Below are 14,867 nucleotides of genomic sequence, written 5' to 3'. Positions count from 1 at the left end.
CTAATAATTATTATGACAGTTTTGAGAGTACTTTTTTTATTTTTTTTTTATTTGCTACAATACGATTGGCCATATTTTGCAGAGGTGTTAAATTTGTTTTTTTTTCAAGATAAAATTATATATATGTATCAGTGTAACTATAAAATATAGAGCAATTATTGAACACCAGGTTAAAATCTATTCTAGAAATTGCGCTCCAATTCTATATCGATATAAAAGTATCTTTTCAATTTCTCTTGATCGTCATAAGCTTTTATCGTCGTTACACATATAAAAAAATATAATTCTTTTGCTAAAAAGAGCGACCAATTTTTAGTTTTTTTTTTTTTAAAAACAATTATCTTTTGCAAGGAATATTTCATTTATAATATTCTAAAATAGTACGGTTTTCTGCATGATTAGTACTCGTATGAAATCTTTTTAAAATATTCATATACTAGCGTGATCTATTTATTATCTCTGGAGAATGAGTTAGGTGAGTTTTAGTAAATGCATCAATATTGCCTTCGAGTTATAAATAAAACATATATCTTCATTGCGGACCTGATATTAGCTGATCAATATTGCGGGGAAAATCTCGAGAGAGATTGCATTCAGATGATAATAAAAGAAGTAACTATCAAACATATATTTTATTAAAACGATGGCAATAAAACATAATGTATATAAAAAAGGAAGTGACAGGTTCACTTTTTCTTCATTTTTCTATTATTGCTTTTTTAAAATAAAATATTAAATAAATGCAAAAGTTTTATTTGATAAAAATTAATAATTTTACGATTTAATTAAAAAGTATTTTATATTTTAGAATATAAATTTCTATTCTAGAAAATTGTATATTAATTTGATATTTTTGCGGGTAATTTTTAAAATTGAAGTTTGAGAATTATTGTTAAAATATGTTGTAAAAAAAGTAATATAAAAAATATGTTTGCGAAAATGTATATAATAAAATGTGAGTTGAGCAAGCCCAGTTTTTTTTTACTATGATCCTATTAGTCATTTTAATCTTTTTATGTCTATTTTCTAAAACTTAACTTGAATAAAGGGCAGTGAGTGCATTAAATTTTTATTGCATACACTTCAGAATTTTATCTATAAAATATTTTTGTATTTTATGTCTAATCAAATACCTGGTTATATAATCTTTGTTTCTGAAATATCTTAATGCACATTTTTAGAAAGGCATTTAAAAAAAATTTTTTTTAGAGTATAAGATTAATACTTTTTTTTATATAATGATTGTAAATATTTTTCTTTTTTAAAGTTTTCATTTAGAGATTGTAATATCTTGATTGATTGTAATATTCTTGATTATCATTTGACATGTACGAATTGAGTCGATAACAAGACAAGACTAAACAATGTTTCTTGGAATTTGATCCACATATACCCACACTATTACATATATTTATACACATGTACACACACACACACACACACACACACACACACACACACACACACATGTAACGATTGGAGAATCTTCCTGTTTCACCTCGCTGTCGTTAAAAGCTGCCATTATCGGCAACCCACGACTGTGGCCTCCAAAGAGCCTGGAAGTGAACATCGTGAGAACTTAGGAGAACTTAGCACGGTGATTGAATCTAACTGTTTGATGAAGGCGAAATCTGAGTTAACGAAATTGACTTGGGGAAACAAGCTAAGCCACAATTACAATTGCGCAACGATGAGAAAAAAACGCGATTGTAAAGGAAGTTGTCAATAAAGTGAGAGAGAGAGAGAGAGAAAGAGAGAGAGAGAGAGCAAACCGGATGCGCTCGGTGCGAGAAATTACGGGTCGACAGAATCACGAGCAGTCAACTTTTAATTAGTTTCGAACTTGCGGATCGAAAAAAAAGAACGATAGTCAGGCGGTTGGCGACGCGGATGCCGATACCGCGATGCGCAAGCAATTAAATCACGGTCGATTCAACCCCGCGCCCACCTTTATTTCGCAATCACACACGTCGTCGCCGTTGTCGATTCGACTTTGCGAAAGCCGGGGGATGTGTGCCCCGCGGGCGGCGAGCGATTTATTAGTAATACGCGGCACGAAACCGTCATCGTGACGAATTAACGAGGCGCCGCTGAAAATGCGAAACCTTTAATTTCGATGACTATAGGCAAGCCGCACTCTCGGCTAGCTCGTGCTGAGGGGCGTGTAATTACAAAGTACAGGCCGAGCGGATCATCGTGATAACAATACTTGGACCTCGACTCTTACCAGCATGGCATTGTAATTACGGCCCGCTATTTAAGTGCACTGTGCTATTTTTGCGGTAGCGAAATACGACCGACATCGTGTTCGATGTGCGCGATATGAACCCAGTGGTTCATAACGATTCTTTTAACCCCGTGAAACTACCAGTGAATATTTTATAACGTTACACAGCGCAGAGGAAGAAGCGTATTTTTCATTGCGCATTAATTACCGCTTAAACATGCATTAACGCGACAAGCTGCCGCTCATTTGAAATTCTACTCCGGAACAAAATATTTATTGACGTTAATCACGCTCTAACGCGGGTTTAATCGATAATGAAACGGAAACTATGACGTTTTGCATTATACCGTCCTTTTCTGCAACGTGTATGTATGTATTTAACTATGCCCGTATTCCATCGCAAAATTCGCGCCTGGCAACCTGTCAAGTCCCTTATTAATATTTATGAGAAAGTATAGCGAAATCGCGGCTTCCAGCAAAACGCTAAAGCGCTTTCAATCGCGCTGCTTGGAGTGTCCGCGTGCGGGGCACTGCAACGTCCAGGATTAAAGCGTTAAAACTTGACACCGCGCCGCCGCGCCACCGGTGAAACTGACGTAAACCGCAAAAATTCAATAAACATGACTTTACCGTTGTGACAAAAATTACGTTAAGCGCGCCAATCGATGCGCTCGCTTGCCGAAATGGAGATAAATGCGTATGCGCGCTTTGCGGTAAGCCGAATGAAGGGAATGTTCCGCGAGCGAAAAATTTATTCACTGACGATAAACCACGAGAGCGCTGAAACAAACTAGCATAAAGCTAACTCTTATAAATCTTTATGTTTTGTCTTACTTCAATTAACGTACGTTATAACGCGTTATGTAAATCTAATTTCAAGCGGCAACATCAATTTAGAGATTCAACATGAGGTACTGTATTTCTGAATTGGACTATTAAACGTTTCCAGTCTGGAAAAAAATTGTCAAGATATATCAAAATGTAGACAGTCTAATTCTGCGATACATTCGCGATTGCCATCCGTTCACGGTGTGCAGTATCCGAGTATAGATCTTCGTCGGAGATTATCTTGATCCAGTTTTCCCTAGGAACCATCCACTCGTGTATTTCACTTCCTAATCCCGTCGTATGATTTGCACAAGGTTCTACCCTGGGCCTGTGTGCACGAAGGATTTCTAGCAGCAGTTTGACCCACGGGCGACTACGCGAACACTGTCCGAACGTTCCAAAACTCTGACAAATTGAATACACTACGTCACGGGCAAGGCACTGGCCATATTTGCATTGCCGACCGGCGTGGACGGCATTAATTCGCTAGTGGGTACCGGAACGAAGTTCCTGAGACGCACATAAACTAAACCGAGTGCTCGCTTATCAAATTGAATACTCGACAAGACGTTACGTACTGGCGTTCACTGGTAATAAATGCCGGATAAACTATCCGCATTTATTAGTGTAAAACTAATTAATGGATCTTACACAGCTTTCCAACGCGGTGGTCGTTTGATTCATCTTCTTAATGAATTTTCTTCATTCTGGCGTGTGATGTTTGCCAGAAATATGAACGCATGCTTCGGTACGGTACGCGGATGACTGCGTTTACTTCGGTACCGAGTTTCACGTTGCGACAGTGCTTCATGATAATCTTGGTAATCGCGTCTCTTAATGAACGTGGCAAATAAATTTGCGTTAAATGGATTCGCGGGTGACCTCTTTAATTTTCAAATGATCCACACTTACGCCGCAATTTCTAACACTTACCTCGCGGTAAATGCATGAACGCGCGACGATTTCTTGCCATCCGTGAACTCGATGGAGTTCAGTAAAGGCGGAAACCAGTAAAGAAATATATCCGATTATTACTGCGTTACAGTTATTAATACTATTTGCAGAAATTACGACGATAATGAATTTAATGCTCTTAACTTTTCATTGCAACTCCAACGCAACGAGCATACTCGCGAAATTTCGCGTAACATAAAGTATCGCTATCTGTGACTAATTTGGGAACTGTACATTTGTTATCCTTAATATATTTAGTACTTTTTAAAATACTTTTTAACATATTTTTTTTTCATAACTATACAATGTGATATAACATTATCTTGATGGGTTTATTAAGGGAGAATAATCAAATGCGTATCACTTATAAGTTTCTTATACATTTCTCATTTAGTATTGATTTATACGCAAATGAACGTTGAAATTATAAGCAATATTTTAAGTACTTATTACTACAATGTTTAACTTTTTACTAATAAATAAATTTATTACAAGTTCTTTTACAATATGCTGCAAAAAGTACGATTTAAGTAGCCGGCCTATGAGTCTCCTAAATTGTATCGCCTTTGAATGCATTGAGTTTATGAATTAAAATAATCAAAAATATGAAAAAATCATTAGCTTATTTTAATACTTATTTTATTATTAATTTATTAAAAAAAAGATTTAAGTATAAATAAAAAATAATAAATAATAATAATGAAAAAGTAAGGATGTTGAAATAAAGTAAAATAAAATAAATTTATTTTTGCAATTGACACATTTTTATTTATATATATATCATTTATTTTATAGTTTTAATATTATTATTTATCAATTTATATCAATATTATTTATTGTAATAAAATTTATGATAATACGACTTAGGAAACTTGATAGATGTTATAAAAACCGATTCAACCTTTATAATAATTACAAATATACATATACAATAAATGTAAAACATTCTGTAATAAATCTTTTATGAAAGTATAAAATTTAATATAAAATTGCATGACTGCATATTATTATCTACATAAATTGATCAAAAGTTAACATCCAGCTATATCTAATTTTTTAAAATGTTATTAACGCATAAAACAAAATTTTGTTAAATTTTATTGAATTTTTTGTTACATTACACGATTCTCATTTTTCTCATATTTTTATCATTAAATGTTACTTATATTAAATAGAAATGTAAAATATTGAGGTACGATTTAGGCGACTGGTATGCATTTAGTAATTTGCCTCTATATTACACATAAATGTGTGCATGTATCCAGTGATATCATAATATTTTTGTTGTATTTTTACCAAGTTATTGCGTCGCAATAATGCGCGGCTTCGGCCGAAGGGACATTAGTTTGGGCATCCGTGCGAAAACTAATTAGTGAACGCTAATTAGCTGCCTAATGTCCCAGCTAGCCGGACCACTCGGTAATGGTTAAGGAACTTCCGCTGGACGTAACGTAAATTCGTTATGCTGCATGTGCACAGTTTAACTTTCCACGCACGTTTGCGACAAACGAAAACTACGAACTGCCCGCTCGTCTCGCAACGCCCCTTCGCTTTCGCCGACTCCTTTCGAGATTCCTTTTTCTCTTACTACCGCTAACGTCAATGAGAAACGACTTGACCGAGTACGTGACGGCTGCGAAATTGATTCACGGGTGAAAAGGCTATATTGCTTTACCGGTGCCTAGGGGGAGAGGAAGGGTACAACATCGAAACTTGGATAACAGTCAAAATCGAGAGCAACGTTCGATATATATCGTTCGCAGAAATTGTTTCACGAAATTTTCGAAATTTCGCTATTATTAGAATTTTGGGGAGTATCGTCTGTCAATGTTATTTCGTGCCCGCACTCGACGCCAATTGATTTCGTCTCGCGTTTCTTCTCACGTATCTTTATCCGTCTATTCATTTGAGTTTATTTTCGTTTGTAAAATTATAAGAACTGAAAAACACGCGACGGTGGCTTGAGCTCATTGTAAAAAAAGAAAATAGCATCCTTAATTAAATTCAGACTGTCTGCGACGAGAGAAAGAATTAAACGCAAGACTTCCACGAGTGACCGTGAGTGACTTTTGTGAAAATAGCCGTCTAACCGGTAAAATACCTCATGTACCATAAAACAAATTAAATTATAAAAGTTCACAAGAACGCAGTATTTCATTCTATAAATACTCGAGCGTAATCCGTTAATGATGATTCGTTCATTGTTAAATAGTACAATATGGATTTCTCGATCGATCAAGAGGGATTTCAACATTGCTAGCTCAGTTGGGTAGACAAATGTCGCGGTTCGCGATGCAAATGATTTATATCGTCTGTCGACGGCACTCGCCATAAGTTGACGACCGTTCAATCGAGATAACGAGAGCGAATTGCGAATAGTGCGATACTCGTTTCTTCTCTTTCGTGAAATAAACATCACGATCCATTTGAGCCGATACTTGACAGCTTAATGAAAACTACACTTACATCCGGATGTAAATAACTCATTTATCGATTTGACGAATTATTTAAACTGCTTTAACGAGAGTACTGCCTCTAGTGGTACTTCGTCTGTGTTTGATTATCAAACGTCGACGAATCTGGAAGAAAAAAGGAAGATAAAGAGAAAGAAGCAAATGAAAAGATAAAACTTTCATGTCCTTTATTGCCCTCCTAGATGGCAATGAAGTGAAGTGGAAGATAGAGAAGAAGATAAAGAGCGACGAATGAACCCGAGATAAAAGGCCATGTTACTGGAAAAAGGTGGCCGGCAACAAAAGGCAACTTTTTGGTCATAACATCGGCAAATGGCACGATGCTCGCATTCGTAACAAATCATTTTCTGCCTCTATACAGGCAGATGATAAAGCTTCTACAGAGCGTACCGATCGTCATGCGAGCGATAAGAGAAATGACGGGAAGCAAATCAGAGAGCAAATGCGCGCAAGTTGGGTGGTTAAAGGGATCGTCAAAGTGAGTAAGTGCCGTTCGCTCCTCGTATAATTAAGGAGATTCAAGTTGAAAATCGTACTCTGAGAGCGACATTGAAAGAAACTGGTATTACATCAATCGAAAAAGCAATATTGTTTTGAGCTTTAAATATCGGTGATTTTCAATCTACCTTCAAAAACAAATTTAAAACGAAAACTATCTTTCAAATAAAATAAATAACAAAATATTCTCTTGTATTTTTTTTTTATAGTAAAGTGAAAAATGATTTTTGTAATAGCGAAACAATAATATGCAAACTGACGAAATATAAATTTGCGAGAGCACGATTTTATTGTTTTACGAGAAAATAATAGTCATGCTTTTTCGACCACGAAATATTGATGTAAGCACTGATGTTGAATTTCCTTGAATTTTCCACGAAGCACTTGCAGATTTCGACGATCTTTACACATCGCTTCTCACGGTAAACGTCGAACCGTTTAAAAATCGAGTCTTCAAGTCAAACGATGTAAGCCCTCGACGGCATCAATCGCGACAGCGGGAAGCAGCGACGCGGCCCGGAAACGAAGAAGGAAAGAAAGACGAAGTAGCGCTTAAAAGAAGTGAATCTGAAAGAAGCGAAAATGGAGGCGAGATCGTTCTCTTTTCAGGCAGTCGACGCAGATCGCGATGGAAGGCGAAACGACGAAAGGGCGCAACACTAGGATGAAATCTTTTGCTCCTGAGAAGGCTCAATTTGTCGCCACAATTTCACGGGCATCGCGTGCCAAGAATGCCGCTGAAAGGTCGACTATTGTTTTTCGATCCTCTTCGCGTCGCGTCGCCCCGTTCGGCGTCTTTATTAAATGGACGAAGATAGAGAGGAAGCTCTACCGTCACGTCAATTGCTCGGACGTAATTTATCCCCCGCTTCGGATTATCCTGTCGCTATATATATATATATATATATATATATATATATATATATATATATTGCATGCCTATTCTGCACCTAACATCTACGCATTCATGAGAACAACTGGGCGAGAACAAGTGGGTAATTGGCCAGTCATTCACTTGTGCCTATTTTGAAATTATTTTTCTTGAAACTAATGAAAAGGACGACGAAAATTGAAGGTTCGATTCTCCTCCGGAAGAAGAAACCCGAGAAATCATCCTTTTATTAAAGAGAGATAAAGAGAAATTACAGGATATTTTACAGAATACTTTTATTTTTTCGGATTTTTTTAATTCAATATTGCTATTAAAGTAAAAATAAAAATTATATTTTTATTTTATATTTTATTTTAATATTCTGTATAAAGTTAACATTATAGCTATTATATACTAAATCATAAATATCATCAAAAAGAGAAAATAGAAAAATTTTATTCGGAAAGAAATTGAGAGACGTACAGAATTTGAAACAGAAAAAATGACAAGCCTGAAGTGAAGAGAGCAAAAGAAAAAAAGAAGAAACTGGAAGTAAGACGAAGAATGGGACACTGTGATGGATGGTTCAGAAAGAAGAAGAGAGAAGATTAGCAGAGTAGCTGTCGATTTTTTTCTTAGGCCTGTCTTTTCCCGGGAAAAAGGCTTTATTAGTCTCACAATAATTGACCACGCTCATTATTCGTATTTGTGAGACTTCCCCCATTCCTCTTCAACAACGTTATCTCTCCAAGACTAATTACAATAAGCTTTCTTTAACTCGGGATTAGATATACCGAAGAAAAGATACTCTGTTAATCGAAAATTCGAAAGATTTGCTCGTACTATCAAGAAGATATCAGAAGAAACATCCTTCGTTTTATGGTTTGTTTGTGCGAGACTCGAATCTTGATCGTTTTTTTTTTGCTGTTTGGATCGTGGGTACTTACTTTTCGGTTGTACTTCATGGCTTTTTTACGTTACGATACAGATCACTTCTTAAGGGAATCTCAATGGAATTGAAAGTATTTAGTATTTCTAAATTTTTTCTAAATATTCAAAAAAAATTTTTTAAATCATGTTACTTTTCTGAGTTGCATCCTGATTTAATAGGGAAATATTTCTCTCGAAATTTATATATCTTTAAACGTACATCCATTCCGTTATAAATTGTGGAAATTTCGCTTTTCTCGTATGTCACGTACGCGCGAGTACGATTTCTCAATCTCATAGACTCGAAGACAATGTTCGTATTCGTTTGCTACACGCGTCGCTAATAATACTTTTTCATGAAATAACTTTCTCGCATTGATTTATGGTTCTTACAATCGCCTGGCGATTCCCACGAGGCCTACTAGTTCGTAACTTTCTTAAAGGTTTTTTTTATCCTTATAATACTCAATACTTAAAATGACCAGCGGAGTCTCTTTTCTTTTTTAAGGGAAAAGTTAAGGGAACCCACGTTTTCTCTCTCTTTTTTCTAACTTACACGCACCTTGAATTATTCAAACGTAGCTAGCTCGGTCTCGACGAAATCTCATGGCGACTATCACGAGGTGTTCGATAAATCGTATATCTTAAGGCTATGCATAAAATTAAACGTGAACTTCCGTTTTGAATCGTGACATTTGGATGACTATTTGCGGTTAAATAAATCGATGCAATTTAATTTTCTTTATTCTAGATTTCTTGATTTAAGGAGGGATGTTTTTAATTATGTAATCAGAGCTTTCGAATCATGTTAAAGGAATGTTAGTCGTTCGACGAGAACAAGAATGTCGATTGCGCAAATTATTTGAAGCAAATTAAATCGAATTTTCATTGCAAATGAAGAAGCAATATCTTAAGTAAGTTAATAATGTTCTTTCTCTTTATCTTTAAGACTCTTTTTACAATGAAATTGTGTGTCTAATGATATGATCAATATTTAATCAATGTTCATTATAAGGAATATTTAACGCAATTAGCATTTATGTAAACGAAACATTATTTAAAATTTATTCCGGCAATAAATGGATCGCTGTATTCATCAAGATAGAATAGATAACGGCTGAATTACGATGCAAACTCTCATGCATCTCTATTAAAGCCGAAAGTATTGCTTGTTCTGACGTTTTTTATGCAACAATTGCTACTCACCGATTATAGTCAGACGAACAGGATGACCGATGGGTGGAGTCGTGGATATTTGGCACTCGTATATACCAGAATCCTTTCGCTGCGGATACCGTATTCTGAGGATCCATTCTTCTGGATAGATTTTGTGGATGGCCTCGAAACGCTGATCGCTCGTGTAAGTGTATCTGCCAACTGTCAGCAGGTGAATATCACGATGCCTCACCCACGAGACCTAAGAGAGAAACAATCAACCAACATATCGGGTTAGTTGTAATTAATATGTACAAAGATAACTTATTTTCAAATTGCAGTAGTTGCAAGTGTTTTCATTATAATTCCGTGGCAAAAAGGGGCTAACAAACATATGCCGGTTTCAATCTAAATGCAGAAATCTTGAGTTACCGCGAGCCGCGAGCCGCGCGTATTGCTAACTATCACCGCTTCTCACGCCCTGTTGCACGTAAGATTGGACGATAAAACTTTATACTCTCCCTTTTCCTAGCCTCCGAGAAATTTACGAGTGCAGTAGATTCGCCGCAGCTGAAATACTTCATGTCTTTGTTTAATGCTATATAACCTCGTGATGTATGACTACAATCTCGGTGCAACGACGACTTCCCGTAGGCTGCAATTATTTATAGGCGAATAGGCGCGGCAAATTTGTTCACTTAGTTTCTGTTAGAAATTACGAAGCAAATCCGAAGACCCGATACACGATATCTGAGATATACGATATCTATAAAATACATTAACCACCAAGTTTTAATATGATCGTTAAACAGTGTTTCAATTAGACTATTAAATTGTGTCTGAATATCTGTCAGGGTTATGAACAAAGCGTCGAGCACTAAAATTACGTCGTTACACGAATAATGGTAAATCAAACTTTGTGGAAAGGGTGTAAAGTGACATTCGCCAAGTTCGAATGATGCTGGGAAGTTCTTGAAGCCGTTAATTAGAGGAGAATGCAATCCAACCGATGATTCCGAGCCGCCATAACATTCGTAACCTGCGCAATTTCCCCACGTGTCGGAAATTACGTCGTAACGACGAACCTGGTGCTTTAATAACTTCAACGGTTTTTGCTACTTTAATAGATTACATTAGTCGGTAAATTACGCGAAAAGTGTGCTTGCCGATTATTTGGATTTTGCGAGAATTGTATTTGTACCTGCTGTAACATATCCACCAGTGGCTAAACCGAAAACAATGTCTAGCTAACTAATTTTCATTTTGCCAAATACCCAAGCATTTATTTACTTATGCAAAATTAACAATGGGAGAAGATAATTTCAGTTAATCAGCCTTACGGCCTCTGCGAGCTCAGATATTGTATACCAGTTCATCAGTGATTCATTTAATACTCGGTAGTCTGTCTACCTTTGTTTTAATGCCTGCATTCAAAACAAAGTCTTGTGTTTCATAGGATTGTTCTCATAAAGGTTAATTAATGTAAGCTACGCCGCAAGTGAATCCCTTTCTAAACAGAGACGGGTAATCAGTTGAAGCTTTGTTATTTTATGAAATTGGAGCATAATATTATTTTCCAAATTGCGCTATTATACACGTTGCACGTGTGTACGTGATACATTCCACAAATCGTTGCAGTGTTGATCGACCGCAGGACAAAATTCACGATGCGCACTTGCGCTTGAGTATTATCGGAAATATAAACTGCGAGAGTTCCCCATTGTCGATCTAATGCGATTGCCGCTCGAATATGCCGGCGTCGCAGTTAATGTACTTTTCGCAAAAAGAAGGCATCGTCTATCCGGTATACCCGCGGGAAACTTTTTCCGCGTAATAAAATTCACGATACGCGCGGGCGAGAGAGAAAAAGAATGCGATCGTGCACAGCTTCGGTAGAAATATGCGAGTGGATAAAACCCAAGAACGCACAGTGACTGCTATAACGGCGATTGCTGCTCGTCCTTTCTCAAATCTTTTTACATACGCGGGACCGACTTTCAGAGTTAATATCATCCTCGAGAATGGTGCTTATTCTTATTCGCCGGGAGCGCAACTTTTTCACGTAACTTCACCGTTTTCGGCTTCTTCATATCCCTCACGCTTCCCATAGACTCAGAGAGACTATGCGTAATTGGGTTTGATTGAGACATTCTCTTGCAAATATATGCGCGCACACGTGTGCCTACCATATTCAGGTGGCGAAATATTAATGCAATCTCGCATTGTCATTAGCATTCGTTATTAATAAAGTGTTAATTACGTGGTTGAAGCATATATTACACTCTCCTGCGCCTCTACAGATAAATACATAATATCAACGAAACATATTAGGCGTTGCATACGTAGCTGCGGCTGACATAAATGCGAAGGCCGAGCTTTGCATAGAGATGAGACTCTGGGATTAAAACTGTGACCTCCCGAGTCTCGGAGTCTGCATGAAGACATTGTCTGACAAAGATCGTCCTTTTCTACTTAACCGCTACGATAATCCCCGAGTAGTGCCGTGAACCGTTAATACTAGAGATCGAGGACGCCCGGAGGTCCCAGAGTGGAAGATAAATTCCCCGAGGGCTGTGTCCGCCTTCGAGTTAATTTACCGACCTACTCGAAACACTGATTTAACCGCGGAGGCAAAAAAAATTTGTCTTACAGACCGGCGCGAGAGGAACCGATTTAACTTAATCAACGATGGAAGTCTGAGTCGAAGTCGAGACCCGGATGATCGCGCTATAGTTAGACGATAACTATGCAACTGGAATAATAGCACGGAATTTTTATTCCCGGCTAATCCGCAGGGGATCTCGCTGTTCCCTCTTCCAGCTTTTCGCTCCGACAAATTACGATGTAAACATCGCCGTTCCATCTAATTCATTACATTTTCATTTATTGTAATTTATTGATTAATCCCGCAAACAAGAGAGTTCCACGCGACATTTCGAAAATGTTGTCGACGCTGCGTGTCTCGGCTCGTCGTTCGAGTCTCGTGCATTATTCGGGCAAGCCTATCTCGCGTGTTTGCGGTTTGTCGGTGGCTGTGTTCACCTGCCAATACGCCGTGTCAAAATTTGAATCGCTACTTGTAAGGCTCAAGATTTGCTCGATGAGATATATAATTCTGCGATAAGCGAGCCTGCAGTTTTTTAACGTGACATGCAATTTATATCGAGTCAACTTTGCGACTATGAACAATAAAATTTAATTTTGTTTTTTTTCCATATCCTTTGTTTACGTTTACAATGTAAATGTTACAAAAATTTTAACGTGTAAAATAATATTTTAAACTCACCGTTCTGTTTCCGAGATTCTTCACTCTACACACGAGTTGAACGGTTTCTCCAGCCAGGCCAGTGATATTGGACGGCACTGTTGTGTCGAAGTATGGATCAATTTCTGGTGTTGCTGTGCGTTCTTGAAAGGTTTCCGCCATGAAAACATGCGAGTCATACGCGGTGCTCTCTGGACAAACTGTTTTAATTTTCTATTAATAAATTACATTTTCGCAAACGTAGAAAAATGTCGTACTTCGTATCAAGGTAAGCACGAGAATTATATTTATCAATGAACAGCTAAAACAACTAATAGCAGCATAACAGTATATCATATTTATTGCACATGTAAGAGAGAGAAAGAATGTTACGAATAAAATTATTAAAAATATTTTAAATCAAATTCGTTTATCGATCGTCGTTTTAATAGAATATATAATTTGCCTAGATAAAAGGGAAAATTGATTAGATTGAGCACTGCAAGAAATGCGTGCACCTGACCGTTTATCTCAGTAATTTTAAATGGAGAAACACGACGGAGCCATCGGCACGTCAGATCTATGCGAATGGTCTTGTACAGGTAACGAAGCTTCGAAAGTACACCGTCGAACAGGTCGTACGTATCCTGTCCTGCACTGCGGCGAATACAATCTCGTTCAGATGGGTATATCTCCCGTATTCGCGAATCGTGTGTGAGCGCGACGTTCCGCGGAGACTCATACGTGCGTGGCGGAAGAGCGAAGTCACGTTCTATTTGCATAAAAGACGTTAGTGGCTTGCTGCCTCGGGTGATTACCATTCGAATCACAAGTTTCCTCGAAATAGTTCGATCGTATTGCAAACTGCTGCTTGCACTGATCGAAAACGCCTGAAATGGCGCTTTAAAGTGGGTTTCAGCTGACTTCAGCTCGATAAGAATCGTCCTGGCATGTCCTTTCGACTCGCCGGCTTTAAAATTCACACTCAAGATTTCACGCCCCGATAATACGTGATACGTGAATTAACGAAACTGCCGATTCATTGCATCGACATCGTCTGATGTTAATCTTTTTGCTAGCTCAATTTTCCTTCTTCGCTTGTATTATAAGTACGATTATATTGTATTAAAATGTACCGGGTTAATTAAATGTACGGGTAAATTCTGTTAAACCCAGCAGTTTCCGTTTTTATCTGAACTTTTATTTATTTGTTTTACTATTATTTTTCTAATTAGCACAGAATCCCCTTGCAATTGGACACAAGTGAGATATCAAATTAGAAAACACTGCGAAGGTAGTTATTTATCTAACGAATTTATTGGAAGAAGCGAGGCGGGAGTTAAGAGGCTTTATTTTCCAACTATTTTACGTCGCGTCGCTACCCCATTACCGCGATACACTTTAAATATGCCGTAAAAGCAGACATTTCTCGTTCGCGTGCTTGTTCGCGACGGAACAATCTTTTTTCCGTGGCACAACAACAGTTTAATCGGCGCGGTGTCTCGTACTTTAATGCAATATATGTTGCGCGAAGCTGTTAAACTGTTAATAAACGATACGGTCGGTCGAAAGCACAGTCTTTCTCCTATCGGCGCGAGCACCGACCGCGCCCGACTTTGATAAAGTGATAACGATTCCACGGTTCATATCCTTTAGGTCGTAGACCGAAAGAAGGGATAGAACGGG

The 14,867-nt window shown here is 37.4% G+C and overlaps 1 protein-coding gene across 6 annotated transcripts in view; it reads right to left on the bottom strand.

The window, feature by feature from the left end:
• LOC105200796 (zwei Ig domain protein zig-8) overlaps positions 1–14,867 on the bottom strand; it is a 64,564-nt gene that overhangs the window by 14,548 nt on the left and 35,149 nt on the right. For all 6 annotated transcript variants that reach the window (XM_026130134.2, XM_026130133.2, XM_039446063.1 and 3 more), the window contains 2 exons: positions 13,224–13,402; positions 9,989–10,199 (listed from right to left, as the gene is read on the bottom strand). In XM_026130134.2, the coding sequence (XP_025985919.1) occupies positions 9,989–10,199; positions 13,224–13,402 (390 nt within the window). The remainder of the gene's footprint in view (positions 1–9,988; positions 10,200–13,223; positions 13,403–14,867) is intronic.

This window comes from Solenopsis invicta, chromosome 2 (genome assembly GCF_016802725.1).
Source record: "Solenopsis invicta isolate M01_SB chromosome 2, UNIL_Sinv_3.0, whole genome shotgun sequence".
NCBI lineage: Eukaryota > Metazoa > Arthropoda > Insecta > Hymenoptera > Formicidae > Solenopsis > Solenopsis invicta.
The sequence above is the reverse complement of the archived record's forward strand: the minus strand, read 5'-3'. Positions and strand labels throughout refer to the sequence as shown.